At 38.5% G+C, this 19,462-nt stretch overlaps 1 protein-coding gene across 4 annotated transcripts in view; it reads left to right on the forward strand.

Annotated features, from left to right (window-relative positions):
• The window catches only part of MYBPC1 (myosin binding protein C, slow type), a 91,026-nt gene that overhangs the window by 59,742 nt on the left and 11,822 nt on the right, over nt 1–19,462 (forward strand). The window contains exons 21-29 of one of the 4 annotated variants that reach the window (XR_003531120.1): nt 88–255; nt 745–833; nt 2,191–2,386; nt 3,018–3,157; nt 4,704–4,863; nt 6,359–6,495; nt 7,378–7,564; nt 12,162–12,204; nt 14,146–14,846. Coding sequence is in view for 3 of the 4 variants with exons in the window: in XM_027664653.1 (XP_027520454.1) it covers nt 88–255; nt 745–833; nt 2,191–2,386; nt 3,018–3,157; nt 4,704–4,863; nt 6,359–6,495; nt 7,378–7,564; nt 10,683–10,849 (1,244 nt within the window). In the remaining variant the exon portion in view is untranslated. Of the gene's footprint in view, nt 1–87; nt 256–744; nt 834–2,190; nt 2,387–3,017; nt 3,158–4,703; nt 4,864–6,358; nt 6,496–7,377; nt 7,565–10,682; nt 11,170–12,161; nt 12,205–14,145; nt 14,893–19,462 lie in introns of those variants that run through there. The other 3 variants (XM_027664663.1, XM_027664675.1, XM_027664653.1) reach the window with 3 other exon arrangements.

A 19,462-nucleotide genomic window follows, 5' to 3' on the forward strand; every position in this document is an offset into this window, starting at 1 on the left:
TTGTAATTTTCCTCATCCATGCTGTGGGTGTATTTATAATTCCCTGTTCTTTTGATTTGTCCTCCTCCCTCCATTTCCCTGAACTAGCCGATGAATGGATCGTGGCTAACCCGGAGCTGACAGACAAAACGAAGTTTACAATCAATGGCCTGCCCACTGGCTCGAAAATCCTTGTGAGAGTAAAAGCTGTGAATGCTGCTGGTGAAAGTGAGCCCAGGTACCACCCACAGCCTATTTTAGTCAAGGAAGTGATAGGTAAGATCCTCCTGCCTACACTTAACCGGCAAATACACTGTTTCCATACTGAGACCTGATTTTTTACGGTTAATACTTATTTGTTGTTGGAAAGTGATGATACAGTCTCACAAAGCCATTGTGTTATGGCTAGAAATCATGAAACCACCTTTAAAAAATTTCATAATTATTTTTATTTGTTTCATTTCTGAGCCTTTATTTTTCAGTTTTTTAGGGCTTTTTTTTTCTGCAGAATTTGAAATTGGTGGTGCCTTTTTTAAGTTGCACTAAGTTTCTCACCTATTCCTACCACCATAGCAACTGGTGTTCTAAAACCTGATGATGCACTAAATGTAACACTGTGGGACCAAGAAATTTAAAATACCTCACACATGAGTCACTTCTGGGAATTGTAGACCACATAGTCTCCATTTTATACTGATGCCCACCAGTGCTGCCTCAGTTAGAAAAGAAGATAAATGTAATGCACAAGCCTTTTTTTTTTTCCAGAACCTCCTAAGATTCGTCTACCAAGACACTTAAAACAAACTTATACTCGAAGAGTTGGAGAAACTGTGAATCTTGTTATTCCTTTCCAGGTAAGAGCTAAAAAGATTCTCATTTGTTTGGGGCTTGGAGGTTTTTTGTGGTTGGTTTGTTTGTTTGTTTTTATACTGATGCTTTTTAACTTACTTCTCTGTAACTTAAGCAGTGTGGAAGCACACTGAAGCACAGAGGTGTTTGAAAGCTTTTGCTTTGACATCTCAAAGAAATTATATTCAGCCAAGTAATGAATTGGGTACCTAGATCAGACAGACTGATTGGTCATCTGTCATCCAAAGGACACTTATTAATCCTTGCAGTAGATGTTACATGTGAGATAATTGCTAGCACAATGCAAAGTGCTTACACTGTTAGATATAGTTATCATGGGTGGAACAGTAGCATTTAATAATTTTCTTGAGAGAGGAAAAGTGAGGGGAAGACTGGGAAGACTGCAACTTTTAAACCCTTGTGATCACAAATATGACTATTTCTAAATATATAGCATATTTTCCTACAGTGTCGTGTTAACCTTCATTCCCACACCTTTTACAACAGTGACTGTCTCTTTACTTGCAGAGTCCTTCTTCTGGATACAAGAATTAAGGAAGAATTCATTTCTATTTCATGTTTGCACACTTAAAGATATGGGTGGGCATAACTCAGCTTATAAAAGCTTGATCAGTAATACACTGCAAGCTATACTTCTCTTGAGAAATTAAAGGAACATTAAAATCTATGGTTAATTAAAGAGATTAAAGTCTATGGTTATTCTCTAAGATAAGGTGTTCAAAGCAGTGTGAGAATTACCCTTTTCAGATAGCATCTACAAACTGCCTCTGGAAGGCAAATCCCATGGTAAAGCAGGTGGAATTCACTCTAAATTAAGTACCTAAATTGGGCACTTAGACATACAAAAAATGGCACACAAAAGACATCATCCAGCCTACCTAACAGCTATTCCAACTTCTTTTGCAATGAAAGAAGAGAGTTTAGGTTCCCTAGAGCCTTAGTCTACTATTTCCCTCTTTCACTGGCAGTGGAGAGAATGTAAGCACTTCCAGAGGGTGAAATACTTTATTCTGTATTTTCTGTGAGTTATTTTTTCTCCTTTTTATTTTAGAAAACTGGAAGTTATTTGTCAAATATAGCCAGAAAGATAATTGCTCGATATAGCCAGAATGTGCAAATATTTTCAATGTCCCAGGGCAAAAAAAAGGAAAGAAAGCTGTATTTCAGGTGAATTGGTATAATTGCATCTCTAAATGCTGTATATTTTAAAAAAGGAATTTTTTGTTTCTTTCAGGACAGTTTTTATTTCCTGTTTGGGAAAAATGAGGAAATGAACATGTTTTCTTTTCTTCCCTTTTCTCTCCAAAATTCATATAAAAATTGTTTCCTGGCTTCTTGCAGGGAAGACCAAGGGCAAAAGTATCATGGCAGAAAAACGGTTCTCCAATTGACAAGAATGAAATCAACATCCGCAACACTGAAAATGACACCATCATCTTCATCCGAAAGGCAGAGAGGGGGCACTCTGGAGAATATGATATGAAAGTGGAAGTAGAGAACTTGGTGGACAAAGCTACGATAGATATTCAGATTGTTGGTATGTTTTGAGAAACAGAAATAAATCCAGCCTATAGGAAATTCCAAGCCTATAGGAAAAATGAGGATCCCAAAGAACATCTTTCTTGATAGTGGTAACTCTCCACATCCAATTACTTGGCTATAGAATTGTGGACTCCAAGTAATAATCTCCATAAATAATAGCAGATTATTGTTGGAACGTGTCAGTCTCTTTTTTCACTGTCATGCCCGTCATGTTCTTGCCTATCCAGGATGCAAGTTTTTTCCTGTTGAGTGGTACTCATAGCCAGAAATAGCAGCAAATTCATAGTAAGTTTGCCACAACTGTAGTGTAGAAGAAATCCTAAATGTTGAAAGTACATGAAAGTAGGAAAGACAGGCAAGAAAACACACTTACTTTTCATTTTTACCAATCTATTTCTTTACGTGGTAGTCAAAACTGGTAGCACAACTTTAAATATTATTTCAATTCTCACGTCTTAACTTTGGAAAGTTTTATTTTGCAATCTTCGTTTTGACATTGGTTTTGAGGTTTTTTGCATGTGTGTGTTGTAGGAAAGAGAGAAATTAAACTAAGTGGAAGATATGTGTAGGAAAAAGATAGAGAAAGCAAAGAGTAGAAAATGTCAGCTGCCATATTTTTGTTACAGATCGCCCAGGCCCACCAGAGATTGTAACTATTGAGGATGTCTGGGGAGAGAATGTAAATTTGTCATGGAAGCCACCAAAGGATGATGGAAATGCTGCCATTACTGGGTACACTATTCAAAAAGCAGATAAGAAGAGTATGGTAAGTAAAAAGGAGATACTTAAAAGTTTGATGTACTCATGAATTCTCCCTTTTAAAAACAAAAAGCATTACATGCTTAAAATTATGTGGGTGGACAAAGCATTGATTTATCAGCATTCAAAGAATCTGCAAGGCATCTCTAAAACCTAGAACAAACTGTTGTACTGATGCTGCTGTTTTCAAATCTGTAATGTCACACTGTGTGAATCATTGCCACTCCTTACTACCCCTGACAAAATGGTACACACTAATGCCTATACTGCTTTGAGATTCACAGATGAAAAGTGTAATATAGAAATGTTCATGTTTTCATTAAACTAACAGGAATTTTTCACAACCATAAAAGACAGTAGTTGGATTCTTAGATTTAACATTTACTGCAAATTTAAACACTGGAAATCTAGGACAACATTTTGGGAGTTACCTTATCCAAGAGAATCTTCTAGTGTCTTCCCCCCCAACTCCTTGCATTAATGTGTTTATCTACTTCATGGTCTGATCAGTTCATTCTTCCTGTGTCCATCCTTTTTTTTTTTTTTCTCTTGAGACTGTAAGAAGATATGGTCTCTGGTACAGTAATCACAAAAATGTCCCCTCTCCCTAAATTACTGTGTTAAGGAGAAAGTAACAACAGCGGCATCTAGGGTCCACTGTGACATGGATCATTCAGGTCACAGTTTCCTCACATTATCTGTGATGGTCCATTTTGCAATTCTGGCACAGCTGGCCTTCTACAGAAAACTGTTTTTCCAAAGGAACTTTGGCACTTTAAGTTGACCAAATAGCAGTGCAAACTGTGGTACAGGGAACTCAGCACAAGTTCATCTTGAGAAAAGCAAGAAAGCTATGTAGGGCAGAGTAAAGAAAAGCAAAAACATTGCTGTGGTCATATTGCACTTTATATTAATTGCATTTTTAGCATTGACCTCTTTCATCTCAGATTGTTATTTAAGCATTGTGTACTAGGAAAGAATTCACATGTCCTATTACTGCTGCAAGACCAAAGCACTAAAACCCACTTCCCCATATGAGCCTTTAGATATCAGAGGATCACTGGCATAAACCCACATTTCTCATGAACACTCAACCTGTGATAGAGAGGGTAGATGAGTGTAGTTGTCTCTTGTGAGAACATGTTACTGCAGAATAGCACATGCTACTGCCTTCACCCCCAAGCTGAAGTTTTCTTATCTGCAACTGTACTTTCTCGGTCAGCAGACAGAATTAGGAATGAGGGTGCCTGCCTTGCTCACACAACACCACCTTTGTAATACTGAGTTGCCTGAAACAAACCCTTCCAGCTACCAGAGTGTAACAATTCAGAAGAATTCACTTTCCATTCGGCCTTCACTGCTCATCACTGAGCTCTGCAATGTTCTCATCATCACTCATTTCATTAATTACTGTCAGTGTCACTACTTTAGCGTTCACTAACATTCCCTTCAAAGAAAAATCTACTCCCACAAGCTTGATGATTCTTCCAGTTGATGTCTGCGAGGTGCAGGGTGCTGTGGGGAAGCTCACCCTCCGTGTTTGTGCCTTTCAGGAATGGTTCACGGTGATCGAGCACTACCATCGCACCAGTGCCACCATCAATGAGCTCATCATAGGAAACGAGTACTACTTCAGGGTCTTCGCTGAGAACATGTGCGGCCTCAGCGAGGATGCAACGATGACCAAAGAGAGTGCTTTGATTGCAAAGGATGGTTAGCTAATTATTCATTGCTTGTCAAAAGGGAAGGGGGGTGCTCAGAGGCTAGAGGGTAAAGGTAAAGGCCATATCTCTAGAGCATTCAGAGGCACTCCTAGCCCCAAGACCAGGTCCCACCAACAGCTAGGGCACTTCCTATTAAGACTTCTTCATTTGTACACATAGTTCACAGGCATTGTTTTAGTCAGGAGTGGGACTTTTTTCCCATGTTCTGTCCTATGGTCTTGGATCTCAGATTCACGTCACCACTGGCAGACATAAACTGACAAGAGCTGGAAGAGGATTAAAGCAGCTGTTCTGTTAGAAGCAGCAGGTCACTGCCTCCCAGTGGAGACTTGGCATCAGCTGTGCAAGTGCTCCCTCCATTTCAGGCAGGATCCAACAAGAAAGCATAACTCCTGCTTCACATCTTTTGAGGGTGGGGCTGGACAAACTCTGGTCCTGCAGTCAAAAATCCTGACATTTCAGAAGTTGGCAGTTTGAAATGGTACTGTAAACTTTAAAAAAACCCAACCAGACAAAAACCCCTGCCCATTTACGGAAGGGGAATTCTACAAACAAGTGGCTCACAGGGAGAAAATCAAACCAGATCACCCCAGTTTGTCTGAAAGGAAGGAATACATGACTGCCATGATGCAGAGGACAGACAACCTGTATAACCCACACTGCCAGGCTGAAGAACTGAAGGTCCTCTCTTTTAGAAATAGGGTCATGAACAATGGCTATAGAAATTGATTTTCATCACAGCTTACTTGCCTTTCTCATGAGAGCAAGTATCAGGCCTAAGCTGCACTGAAGTCAGTATGAGAGCTTGGATCAGGTTTCAGTGAAACAATAATGTTTGATGATACCTCTGCACAGGAATAGATGTCTGCCTGTCCAGCTGTTTTAAATGCTGGCTGAGTTTGTGGCTGAAGAAGATTTATTGATAGTAATCTCCACTGTAGGGAGCAGGGATCCCTGCTTATCCAGAGCAGGGATAAAGTGTCAGTGAGAAAACACATTTTACTACCATGTTTTCCTTGTACAGAAACTACATCCCCTCAGGTATCTGTATTATTAGTATACTGTTTGAAGCAGAAAGAAAAATGGATTTCCAGATATAGAGACAGTTTGTAAGCAGAACAAACTGTGAAAAGTAATTGGCAACAGAGTGAACAAGGTTTGTCAAAGGTAGGCATCCTGCAGTACATCAGTCATGATCTGTCCTATTCTATAACACGCAGGGAAAGTAGGCAAAGACATATAATAAACATGTGTTATTTTGTATACCATCTACACAGGAAATAAAGAGAAGCTCTCAGGCATCAACACTGTAGCATGGGCAGGGGCTGTAGTCACTTTGCAGGTGCACTTCCAGTCTCCCCTACAACTGCAATTACTAGAGTCACAGTGCAGACCAGAACCGACTCCTTGTAGCCTTTTAAGATACTTGAGTATTTATCTACATGCCAACACTCTTTCAAAAATGTTTTATTTTCATTTCATAGGTAAAGTCTACAAATATCCAGTTTACGATGATTTTGACTTCAGTGAACGGCCGATGTTTACTCAGCCTCTAGTCAACACCTTTGCCATAGCTGGTTACAATGCTACTTTGAACTGCAGTGTTCGGGGCAACCCCAAGGTACAGCACAGCTCCTAACAGCACTTAAAACATGAGAGAGTTTAACCTGACAGTGCAAATTATAAAACCACTTTTGCCATTTGTCTCTCTCACAAGCCAGGTTGAAGGCAAAAATACAAAAAAAGGACCTACTTACTCGTGCTATCGGCACTACAATAGTTAATCCACAAATAACTCAGTGAAAGGGCAGAACCTCAGGAAAAGGCTGGGCTATACTGGGACCCACACTGACAACAGCTGTAAAATTAATATATCAGTAAAGGTTATTAAAAAACCAACCCATAATTATTTTATAAAAAGCTAATTATTCTTTAAGTAAGTACATTGCAGGAATACTCTGGGGATCATTTTGTTTCTCAGACCCACTGCATATTGTGTCTTGTGGTTTCTTTTGAACTGTGTCTTTTTGTGATCTCTATTGTGAGAAGCTGAACTGGCCTAGTAAAATGAGAACTCCAGAGTGTTTAAGAACATGTTTGCTGTTCACTCTTCACCTTCACAGTTTCTGACTGTGCAAATTACTGCAGAAAAACATGCTTTTCTTGTTAACTCAGAGTAATTGGGTGTCAAAAGCTAGTGCTCAGATGTTTGCTATCATTGCACAGTCCTTGTTGTATTGATAGCAGGCTTAAATTTATGACTTTAATTATGTGATAGGAGCTGCATTGAAAAAAAAAATCGTGCTTATAAACAGATGTATGATGCAGCCCATGTTTATCTTTGAGAAAAGAATTACAGTTTCCTTTCTATCACTACTTCATCTGTTTTCCATCATTTCTTGATTGTTTTAACTGAACAACACAAAGAAGTGATAAAATATTTCAGTTCACAATTTGTGCATGTGGGTTTTCTTTTCTTTTGTTTGTTTGTTTTTTACCACAGCCCAAAATAACCTGGCTGAAAAACAAAGTCCTTATAATGAATGACCCAAGGTACCGAATGTTCAGCAACCAAGGTGTGTGTACCTTGGAGATCCGCAAACCCAGTCCCTATGATGGAGGTACCTACACCTGCCGAGCAGTCAATGAACTTGGAGAGGCAGAAGTGGACTGCAAACTGGAAGTAAAAGGTAAGGCCTTTAAAATATTGCAAAGGCCCTGTGTGTCTGAATTGGAGCTGAAAATACATAAGGCCAATCCAAAAGGGAGTTCAAACAGCTTTTTCTACCTTCCTGTATTCAAATAATAACTTCGTTAAGGAAAAAATAAACTATATTGTTTGCTTTGTTTTATTTTTGAGGACCAACATACTATGCTTATGCTGTATTTCATTTTCCTCAATGCGGATTCACATCTTCAGTGATTTCAAGGACTTCTTCACAAGTGACAGAATGGTAGACTGTAACTCTCAGAGCTGTGCCATTTACCTGAGACACTTCAGTAAAACTCAGTCATTGAGCTCTCTGGGAAGACATTAAAAAAACATCTCAGATAAGAGGCATTTCTCTGAAGCAAATGGCAAGGGCAGAAGGAGAGAAAGAAGAAAGATTAGTTCAGGGTAGAATTGCTCTGCTTTAAAACTATTTATTAAACAAACCAGACATTTGCTTCCAAGGAACTTTGTTTGCAAATCATGTAGCAAAAAGTAGTATTGTTCCCAAGAACACAAACTAGTTGATATAATTGCTTCATTTGCTTTAAGAACAGAGTATACAAACCCATGGATTTTGCAAAATCCTTCTATAACTGAAGAGCTATTTTTGTTTTCATTAACAGATAAATTCTATGAATTTCAGGTAGTTTAGAATTGACTGGGATATCATGAATGGCAAATGGATCTAGACTGGACTACTAATAAATACTCTCATGACCTTTTTTCCCAGAAAATTACTTCCTAGGAAAAGATAGTGTCATATTTAGCTAGACTAATTCCCACCTAAGGTTTTAGTTTCAACTGTCAAATAAGCAAAGTATTTCTGAAAAAAATTAATCTGAGGTTATAAGTAAGGAAAGCTGCCTAAAGCCAGCTAATAGGAGGTGTCTAACTAAGGAATTTAGAGGGAATTTAGATTATATCAATATGGCCCTATCTATATTACTTCCATCATGCTAGTCTATAATGACAACCACATTTAACATTTGTATGGATTGTATTGTGTTTACTTCAATTTCCTTTTTCTGTATTTTCTGATGTATCTTGTCCCACAGCTCAAATTTGCCAACAAGAAGACATTTCAGTAAATCTTTGGTCTATGAAGTTAAACACTTAATGTAATGAAAATACGCATAATATGTTTCTTGTTTTTTATCTTTTAAGATACTGCATTTAAAAGGTGATGTCTTTGTAACGTGAATGATTGTTTTCCTTAATCACAAGCAAACTCTCTATTTCACAGCATAACAGAAGACCTCATCATCTGAGAAGGTTGTTTAGTCTATCTTTTTTATACTGAAAAGCCAAGTTAGGTTGTTATTTCATTGAACATTTTAAGTTCCCAAGCCCTAAGATTCTTATGCACATTTACACTCAGTTGTAGCTTTTTATTCTTCAGCACTTTGCTTGTAGTACAGTCAAATACTACATTTTAAATACAAGAAGATGTTTATTTATGTCCTCTGTTTTACCAAGAGGTTTTTTGCATATGATGTTCAGAAAATAATGTGTTGTTTATCTCTTATTAGCCATATAATGGGCTGCTTCCTTAACCTAAAACCCACCTTCCCTAGCTCGTGGTTCAACTGATGGATTCAAGGGGAACAGGATTAACTGAATACAGCAGCTGAGGCTTAGCAAACCAGGGTAGGCTCAGGGTTTGCTCTATGCAAATATAGCAAACTACTATTAAATAACCAGAATATAAAAACATAATTACATCTTATTTCTCTCTTCTACTGACTTACATGTTGAATTATCATTCTTTTAAGTTTCCCAGCCTGTTTGTTCATTTAGGAGGGCTCTTTGGATGACTGCTCATCACACTGGTGCAGAGCAGAGACCTGCGGATTTCTCACTCACTGGAAATGAATTGCAGTGTGTGTGTGTGTGTGTGTGTGTCTGTGTGTGTGTTTGTGTTTTCATTTGTATAGCTTTAAATTGGTTCAGCTTTATTCCAGCAAGTAACAATCAAGGTCTGGATTTGTAAGATGATGAGATAGTTGACTGTTGCCTGAATAAGGCTAACAGGCTCAAGGCTGTGCTACCTATCTGGTGAATGCACAAGGTAAATGCTATTACTACAAATAGTAGGTATTACTTACTTACTAGTAAGTCGTGCTAAAGAGCTCTATGCCATGCAACAGTATATATTGTAGCAAGCTATTTTTCCTTATGTTGGCTAGAATTACTTTTAGCCATAAATCTCTGACGTATTGGAGATCTGAAATTTATCATGAATATATATGCTCAGCCCCAGGAATGTTCACAGAACAGCTTAGCATTTCTGATTTTGCATAATATTTAAATAATTGACTAGCTAGGAACACTTTGGCTATGAATGTTATCAGGATGCTACATATTTCTACATTTTTAGCCATTTGCTTACATTATTTTAGGTATAAAAGCAATGACCCCTAGTCATTGCTAAATTTAATTCTCATTTCCTGAAACTTATAAGCACAACAACTGAAATAGTAAAAACTAATTCTGTCCTCAAAAGAGGTTTTGCATGTACTGATGTTATTTCAGATGGACAGTATTTTGTTCTTCAGTTTTAAGTTTTGCTGGGTGAACTTCAAGATGGCAGTTATATGAGCTGCTCTGTACAATTGCACATACAGTGGCCTTTTTTGTAAAGATAAGTGGGCTGTAAAAAGTAATGTAATAGATCTTAGAGAAGAGAATAACTCTACCTCATCTATCTTGAAAGATAATGCATAAACAGAATCTCATTGCATGTTTCATACTCATCTTACTACAGAAAAAAACGTATATATTTTTTGAGTTTATTGAGGTAGATCCCTAAATTTGGCTCTAAATCTCACATTAGAAGCAGTAAGGAACTCATTCCTTATCAGTTTCACTGAGGTCAGTGAAAAGAATTAGGTGAGGTGCGGTATCTCTTTTATCATGAAAAAAATTGGCTTTGGAGGACTTTTATCTTAAAAGTGAAATCCAGGTTGGTGATCACTCTGGCAGGTTGGTTATAGCAAAGTTGCTGTGTAAGAAATATTTTTTTAAAAGGTGTTAAGATCAACTGGGAAGATTTTCAAATGCGAATAAATACCACTATAAATATTCTAATTCTGCAGTGATCTATCATGGAGTAATTAACCCAGGAGAACCAATCTGCTTGGCGGGGAATAATCAGGTTTACAATGCGCATACTCCTCTGGACATTCCATTTCATTCCCTTCCTCTCTTTCCACATGCAAACGCATTTTCTGCATGCAAAGTGTGCATTTATTTCCTTTTTTGAATAAACTAGCTAGTGTCTCATGGCATACATTGTCTATGTCACATGAGCAAAGAAGGCTAAATTAATCAAGAATATGGGTATTTGACACCAGAATTACTAAGGTTTTAGACATATTTCATAGAACTACCTGTACCTATAAAGAATTTATTTAATGACTGTGAATACCTCTGACCACTACACTTAGACCTTTCCAGGAGAATGAAGTTTGCATTTTAAAAAGTCATCTCTCAGTTAGTTTGTAGAATTATCGAAAGAACAGAAGTATCATAAAGTCCTTTGCTGCGCTTAAAAGGCATTCTTTATTACAGATTAGTTTTTGGTTACAAATTAGTGCTCAGAATGATAACCCATACCTGAGCTTAACCTACTGAATTTAAGGATGAAATCTTGATTCAATTACTTACAAGCAGAAAATTTTACTTCATTTATTTTATTTCTTCTAGAACTTATTTTACATTCAATTTCAGTGGGGTTCAGAGATTTTCCTCTTTCTATGGAAATGTGTTTTCTTGCAATCTTGCCCAAACGTCAGAATACTGACAGTGCAGTTTTAAAATTATAATGATGCCCAGAAACCAGCCTGTAGTGTATTATCATCCAAACTTACAATTCCAAACCTAAAACACGTTAGGAGATCAGAGTAGATAATGTTCCTGTAGCTTTGAAGTATTAGGGTATTTTTCTTAAAAGGCTACAATAGTCACAAAGTTGAGTGCCTTTACATACATACACATACATAAATGTATATATATGGTTGTTTTATAGATACAAAATGTTTAATTAAAGGTAAGGGCTCTTACAGAGTAAATAGCATGCTTTAAGTAATGTAAATGTGGATATATGACAAAGTACATATTCTAGCGCACAGATATGTAATTAGTCTGTACTTGATTATTTTGCCTTACAGAGTTTCAACATATATATATATATCCTTCAGTGTTTTGTGTGTGCTTTTTTTCCCTGGTGGAAAATATTATATATATATATGTGTTAGCTTCTTTGAAGCTACATTTGGAAACTTTTATCATAAATATAGTTTGCATAATTTGGTTCCAATCTATACTTTAGACTAATTACAGGTTTTATAGTTACTTGTACATATTAATATAACTTTTACATATTAATGATAATTTTGAAGTGGAACTGGATCCCTACCTTTTACTCTTCATGTGCTTCTATTCCTACATATTTTACATGACTAAGGATTAAATTATCATCTTGAAATAATTGTAATAATAATTTCACTCAACATTTTCTCTCTACTTTTGTGTTTGCAATTAAATTGTTCCTTCTCTTTCTCTCTCTCCCTTAGTAATCCCACAGTAAGGATTTTTGAATGTATATTGCCATCTAAGGTAAGCTTTCATATGGTTCTTGCATATGAAGCTTATGTCTGTTTACAGGTCATACAACGTCTGCCTCGTATGGCATGATTTTCATTATATGACTTAATGAAAATGTTTTTTACAGTTAGTAGCATGATAATTTTAATGCATATAAATTCAGATTTTTATAATAATTGCTTTTTATGGTAATTCTTCTTAGTAGTACATCCCACTATCTTCTAACAGTACATGTTTCAATGGAATTTAACAGTGCATGAGTTAGCACGATTAATTAGCATGAATAAATACAACTAATAAAAGAGCATTTTGCATTCACAGTAAGTTATTTTTTATAGGAATATACCTCTACATAAACAAAATATTTATTCCACAGTTAACTTCATGTAAAAATGAATGATTTGTATCACAACTTGCACTCCATGAGCTGAAAGAATGCCAAAAAGCATGCTTTTTTTTTTTGGTCTGTATTTTGCATCCTAAGGTTGGGAGCGAACAGTTCTACCACAATGACGGTGTTAAATGAGACAGTGCAGTCTCATAATCACTAGTAACTAATAGCACTTTAATTGGATAATCCTTGCATTAATGAAGGGTATAAATTCTTAAAAATCCATGCGCGGGATAAATGCTGTGTGTAAGTATCAGCTCAATTGCATTTAGCTGAAGCACTCAGAGACAGTGTTATCTTCATCCTGGCAATGTACTTTTGCTTTAAAGCTTTTGGTGTGTTCCAGAAAAAGCTCAGAAGGTAAGTGCAGCTATCAGCGGGTGGTTTGCAACTTACAGAACACAATATTCGTGCAGAGTTGTAAGGGGAATTGTAATGGTATATAGCTTTTTTCAAAGCAAATAAAGATAAAGCAAATAAAAATAAAGCAAATAAAGACACCCTTTGTCTGGAGAAGGGGCAGATTCTAAAGTTTTTAGTAAAATATATATCTTCCCCTGTTTCTTCCAAATATCATTTGGAAATCATGAAATTAATATCAATTAAATGAACAGAAATACCCATGTGTTTAGTTTCTGTGACTTTATTTCAATGATATGGGGCATCCACAATCTCTCTGGGCAATTTGTGTCAGTGCCTCACCACCCTCACAGTCAAAAATTTCTTCTTTGTATCTAATCTAAACCCACCCTTTTTCAGTTTGAAGCCATCATCCCTTGCCTTATCACTACATGCCCCTGTGAAAAGTCCCTCTCCATCTCTCTTGTAAGTTCCTTTTAGGCACTGGAAAGCGCTCTAAGGTCTCCCTGGAGCCTTATCTTTTCCAGGCTGAACAACCCCAACAAAAAGCGAAATTGAAAGGTGAATTTAAAAGCAAACCCAAAATGATTCTTCAGACTTTCCCAGCAGATAAAAATTTCAACTTTCATCATCTCTCTCTGGAGGCTAAAGGCACCTATATCTAAAATCCTGGCTTTTTTCCATACAATTCTTTCACATACATCATTCCAATTGTTATTTTCAAGCAGCATGGTAAATATTTTGCTAAGTACATATAAACCATTGTAAGACCCAAAACTAGAATAAGTTGAGTATCTCTGCATGTTTTCCACAACTCACCAGTCAGGCGTTTTCTATATTGTTCCCCCTGCACTGACTTCCATCTCTGATCCTACTCCACTCAGCCCGATGGAAAGCCAGGAGAGTCATTTGAAGTGAAGCTCATCATGGACTATTGCATGGGATGAGATAAATGACTGAATATATGAAGTCCTAGAAATGAAATTCACCCTGTGCAAGAGGACAGGAAACGCCTGTATAGCACCCACTAAATAATGGTTAAGTCTCATGCTGGACTTTTGAACAGGGTTGAATTTTACCACATCTCAAAGTATGCAATATGGACTGACTAAAACTTATCACTTATGCCAGAAAATAAAGGTACTAAAGCTGTTGCTCCAGGGACTTTCAACCTGAAGATTATCTTTTTTTCTTGTTTGTAGGTGGGCTTTCGTTCTTCAGACTATTGATGGATGGAGTGCCTCCGCATATCATTGATTCGTATATGCGTCAAGTACAGGCAGACAAAACTGAAGCCAAGTGAGAGTCCGTTCACAGTGTTTTCTCCCACTGCACTGGAAGTTGGTAGCAGAGTAACAGCATTTGAGTTCTTGCAATGACAGAAAAAAAGTGCGGTTGGAGATCTTACTATTTTTTTGCCCCCCCCTTTTTTTTTTGTTTTCCTTAATTGTTCTTTTGTTTTCCCTATCTGCTCTTACTGAAAAGAAAGAATACGCATGGATTGCTTTGGGGTTGAAATTAAATGAACCGAAGACAACACACATTTTGTAATGTTCAGCTTTATTTTCTGTTTGATATTGTGTTCTGTTTTTTAATGAGGAAAGAGGAGAAACTGTGTAATAAACATGAGGAGGCAGTCGGAGTCTGTACTCGCTGGCACAAAGCATATCTTTCTCAGACTGGAAGTGCACGGATTAGCCAGTAGCTGTGCAATAAGACCCTTGGAATACATACCTCTTTGATAATGTATCTGATTCACCTGAGAATTGTTTAACACAATATGGTTTTACTATAATGTAACTAATACGTATGTACTTAATGATCATTTAAGCTGAACATATCTTCCTATAGAAGTTTTGATTTCCTAAATCCAACCCATCAGTCTCTCAACTTAACTGAAATTGTTTTATTTAATGTACAATAAATATTAAGTGTTTAAGATCTACTAAGTTCTTGTTTATGGGTTTTCTTCCTGTCTCCTCTTACATATACACATTTAAATATTTTAAATGTTATAAATACCAACCACAATGCCTTTCATCATTGTGAATCCACCCCCTTTCCTCAGCAATTCGTGGAGCTCTTTTAGGTATCGTATCTGAGAAGGGACTCAGACCAGAGCCCTAGTGAGTTCACTGTGCAAGGCAAAAGCGCCTGAGACGGGCTAAAACAGCTGCATTACTTCTCCAACTCTGGCATCATTAACTTCCAAGTATTTTAGGAGTGGGGGTGATTGTCCCCAAGTCTCCAGCAAACTCTGAAGCACATGAGACACAAGGTCACACATATTTTGGCCGGGTTGTCAATTCCCTATTGCCCTGTCATTTATTTACCAGTTCTCACTCTGGCTATGCAGACAGGGCAGGTTATGTGCTTACTGGCTAATGATTGATCTCCAATTACAGTTTAGAAAGATAAAGTTCTACTTAGACCAGTAGTACCTTACAAGACGTTTGTTTGATGTTAGTGCGTTTTCAAGCATTCAACAGTCAGTAATTATGCAATAATAAAGAATGTGTTACTACGAACTGCCACGGCTGAACTGGTGTTTTTGCAGTTTAATTAGCTCTTCTTTCACTCTGGATTTTCTCATGTTGTTCTGTGAATTTTACTTACTCACTTCTCTCCGTCCTTTCTATCTTTGTGATTCCCTCAGTAGTGCTATCTGTACAGGGAAGCATTCTGCATTTCCAGCGATCCTGGACAACTCCCTCCCACACACACCTGCATTTCACCCTGCTCCTGCCAAAATCAATACCCTCCTACACATTCATTCACGCCTACACATGAAAGAAAGCAACACATCTAGTAAGACAAGATATAAATAAAGGATTAATAATTTCTGTTTATTCTGTATATCACCAGTGAATTGGGACTCCATCTATTTTGAAGCACAGAAGGCTGCGGGAGCGGGTCAGTTTGAATAAATGCCATGGAGGTTTAAGCACTTAAGCACATGGCCCTCATTTAAGGTAGTACCAGCCTGTTATAGTCAGCCCCAAAAGCTACAGTTATTGTGAGGTCGTGCTTGTCAGTACACCAAAAATGATGCACACAACCATTTCCACTTTGTACACAATGATGTTTACAGCTCTGAGTTTGTCTATCTGCCTCCTCGGTCTTTATAAACACATAATAACGTGGAAGCCAGCATAAACCTCAGCTCCTGTAGGCCCACTGATGATGGAATTAGCTGCTCTAATTTCTACCAGATGCCAGCAGTGTTAAACGACAAGCTGAACTAAGCTACTTTTCTCCATGTGAACGTAAGCGTTACGCTCAGGTGCCCTCAGTTCCTCCCCAGTTGCGTTTCCCAGCATTTGCCATTGGCCATCGCTCAGGCTGGAGATGCAGTACGGCAGCAGGAAGTGCTGGGTATCGAGCCGTGGGTGGAACTGAGATGAGTGGGCATTAGTGTGCTATAAATTCATGGTCTCACCAACTACGCTGAGCAGCCAAGGCTCTGGATTAAAGATTAATTGACTTTGACAGGAATGATTGAATGGGCTGGGACAGGAAAGGGACTTCCAGTCGATCTAAAACAGGCTGCAGAGCCTTATACAGAGAGAATAAGAAAAGGTAAACTTTTGATTTATGACGATTTGTTTAATGGGATTCTCCAGGGATGATGTTTGATAGATGAAATAGTGACCAAACCTACAGAGTTCAGAAAATGCTAATGAAATCTGCAGCTAATACCAGCTTAGGAGAATGAAGATGTGCCAAAGACAACAACAAGTACAGGCAAAATAACTTATGGTGAAATAGAAGCAGCAGAATATCATGCTGTAAAAGATGTGGCACAATGCTCTGAAGAATAAATTTCTCCAAAGTCACATGGAATTTTCAGGTAATTAGTGAACCTGAAAGAGACATAGGAGTAACAGAGGACAGCAAATAAAACCTGGTCATATGAGATAAAGTAACAAAACACAAAAGCTAAGGAAGCAGTGAAACTAGTAGCAGTTTTGTGCATCATGTTGTATTCCCTGATGCCTCATAATATGTGAAACCAGTTTAAGTCTTCAGCTAGATACATTATTCATATTACCTGTTTGCTACGTACAGTCTCCATCAACTAGTATGTGCTGAGGTTATAGTTCAGTAGAATCTTTAATAAGATTTTTCTTTTCTGCACACTTTCCTGTATCTAGTAGGAGTGCAGTATTTTTGAAAGCTCTGCCTTAGTGTACATAAGCCGAGGAACATCAATCCTTGGACTAAGAAGGCAGACCCAAACATGTAAACACACATAGATACACACACACACAAAGATGAATCAAAGTTAATTTTAAAAAAAGGGGGTTATTTTTAAGGAAGTCAGAGGAAAATATTTTGTCTTCCTTTAACTTGCCCTCCTTGCCCATGGAAGGGCATTGGCATATAAATGTTATGGTTGTATAAACACAGATCCATTCTTGAATTGCTGTATGGAGAGCTTGATACAGGCACTATAGTTACCCATTGCATTGCAAGATTGTGGCCACTGTCAGCACACTTTTCCCTCACCAAAAACAATCTCAGAAATACAGGAAGGGAAGCAGGAAAAAAACTGCTTTACAAGATTACATGTAATCTTGTAAAGCTTATTTAAACTGGGATATGCCGTTTATAAGGAGGTCTTTATGGAGAGTCAGAAATTTTTAAAAATACTCCTCTTATAAAAAAATGTTTCAAGCTTCCTGAACTTCTTTATAAGGGGAAAAAGTATAATATTGCTACCTTTTAGAGAGCATTGTGAAGGGACTCTTACTTTATGAAAATCTTTTGTTGCATCTTGAGATTCTGGAGCAAAAGGCATTCTATTTTAAGCACAGAGTACTTACTGTCACTTGATTTTCATGTCCTGCTTTCCTGACTGACAAGTGAAGCTGCTGCTTTGCTGAAGCAGAGAGCATTTGGAAGCAAAATGTGTCCTGAATACTGAGGAAGTGGTGGAAGTCTAAACACATTGGACTTTAAATCTATGTGCTCTTGTTCTATACTTAGTTCCTGAATATTTTTTAAATTAAAACAAACCCTTCTCCAAGCCTAGTGACTAATTCAGTAGGGAATCTGTTTCTTCCTCTACTCATGTGGCTTTTTATGCCACTTACTTTCCCCTCCATTTTTTTCCCTAGTTTCTCTTCTTTAACTCTTGGTATCACTAAGAGCTTGAGCAACCTCTCCATAAATACCAGTACCATTATGTTCATTGGCAACAGTAAAGCACAGGGTACTAAAAGAAAGAGAGTTTTACATTCTTCCCAGTGATCCTAGTGGACTGGGGATCTGCCTGGTTGTGAATTTGTCGCATTTCCCTTTAGCCATTCTCCAGCTGGCTGCTACCTCTTCTTTTGCTAGCAGTTCCTCTCTTCTATGTTTTATCCTCTAATGACAATTGCTGTACCATACTGTACCATACTGTTTTTTAGTGATCTGTAAATTAAATCAGCTGATGAATGACATAGCACTTGGAAAGTGCATACTGCCTCATGGGATTTTGAAACCACTCTTTAGCCTGACTCTTGCAGTAAAGAAACCTACTCAAAAACATATTAACTTTATCAGTTGAAGTGAATCAGCTCCCTTTGAATAACAGGAAGTAGCTTTGTCTGGCCAGAAAGCTGTACCTTCTGGCTCATAATGGGGTAACTTAAAAAAGAATTCCAAACTAAGATGTCATTTGGGTTTATAATACTCATTGCAGGATGCATTTTACACTTGCTACTTCATCTTTCACACAGCTACACAGGGCTCACCTTTCCTCAGTCTCCCTCAGAAACCACACACAGTAGAGACTCAGGGATACATCTAAAATCCTTCACACGACCACCAATTCAAATAATTTGATGTGCCACTACTGAAAAAGCGTATTTGTTTTGAAGTGCTTTCTCTATGCAGGCCGAGAAGTTAAATTAAGTCCTGTGCTAACACCGTGTCTGGGTGTCCCACAACATGTTAAGACCAGAACTCCCCAGGCAAACCACGCTCCAGTCTCCTCTGGAAGGACCTTTGGCTGACAGAGGGGGGTCACCTACCTGCAGGCCCTGTCCTGCTGGCTGCAGGGAGGTCACCTGCTGCCCTTATACTTTTCTCCAGCAAAAATCCTTGCCGGCCACCTTCTGCGTGCCCCCGCTGTGGCCACCATCGGCACGATGAAACGCGTGAAAATAAAATAAGCAGAATGAGGAAAATCACAGGGGAGAAGGGGATTCTACCCACGCTGCCCGCATCCACGTGGGCGCATCACCCCGGGGACCAGCACGGCCCGTCACTGCCCACGGCCCGGGGGATGGACGGGCCCTGCCGGGGCGCACCCCCGCCACGACCGAGGGCTTCCCCCGCCGCCGGGGGATCCCCATCCCAGCACGGCGAGGTGGGGCCCTGCCCGCTGCAGTGGCGGAAGAACGCGGCGCCCTCGGGGCAACGGAGCCTGAGGCGCGCCGGGGGTGAAGACGCTTGCCCTCCGCTAGCGGGGGCGGGGGGGGCCGCTGCCCTCCGGCCAGGCCGCTGCTGGGCGTCGGCCTCTTCCGCCGC

This window comes from Corapipo altera, unplaced genomic scaffold, assembly GCF_003945725.1.
Source record: "Corapipo altera isolate COAL_440 unplaced genomic scaffold, ASM394572v1 1, whole genome shotgun sequence".
Taxonomy (NCBI): Eukaryota; Metazoa; Chordata; class Aves; order Passeriformes; family Pipridae; genus Corapipo; species Corapipo altera.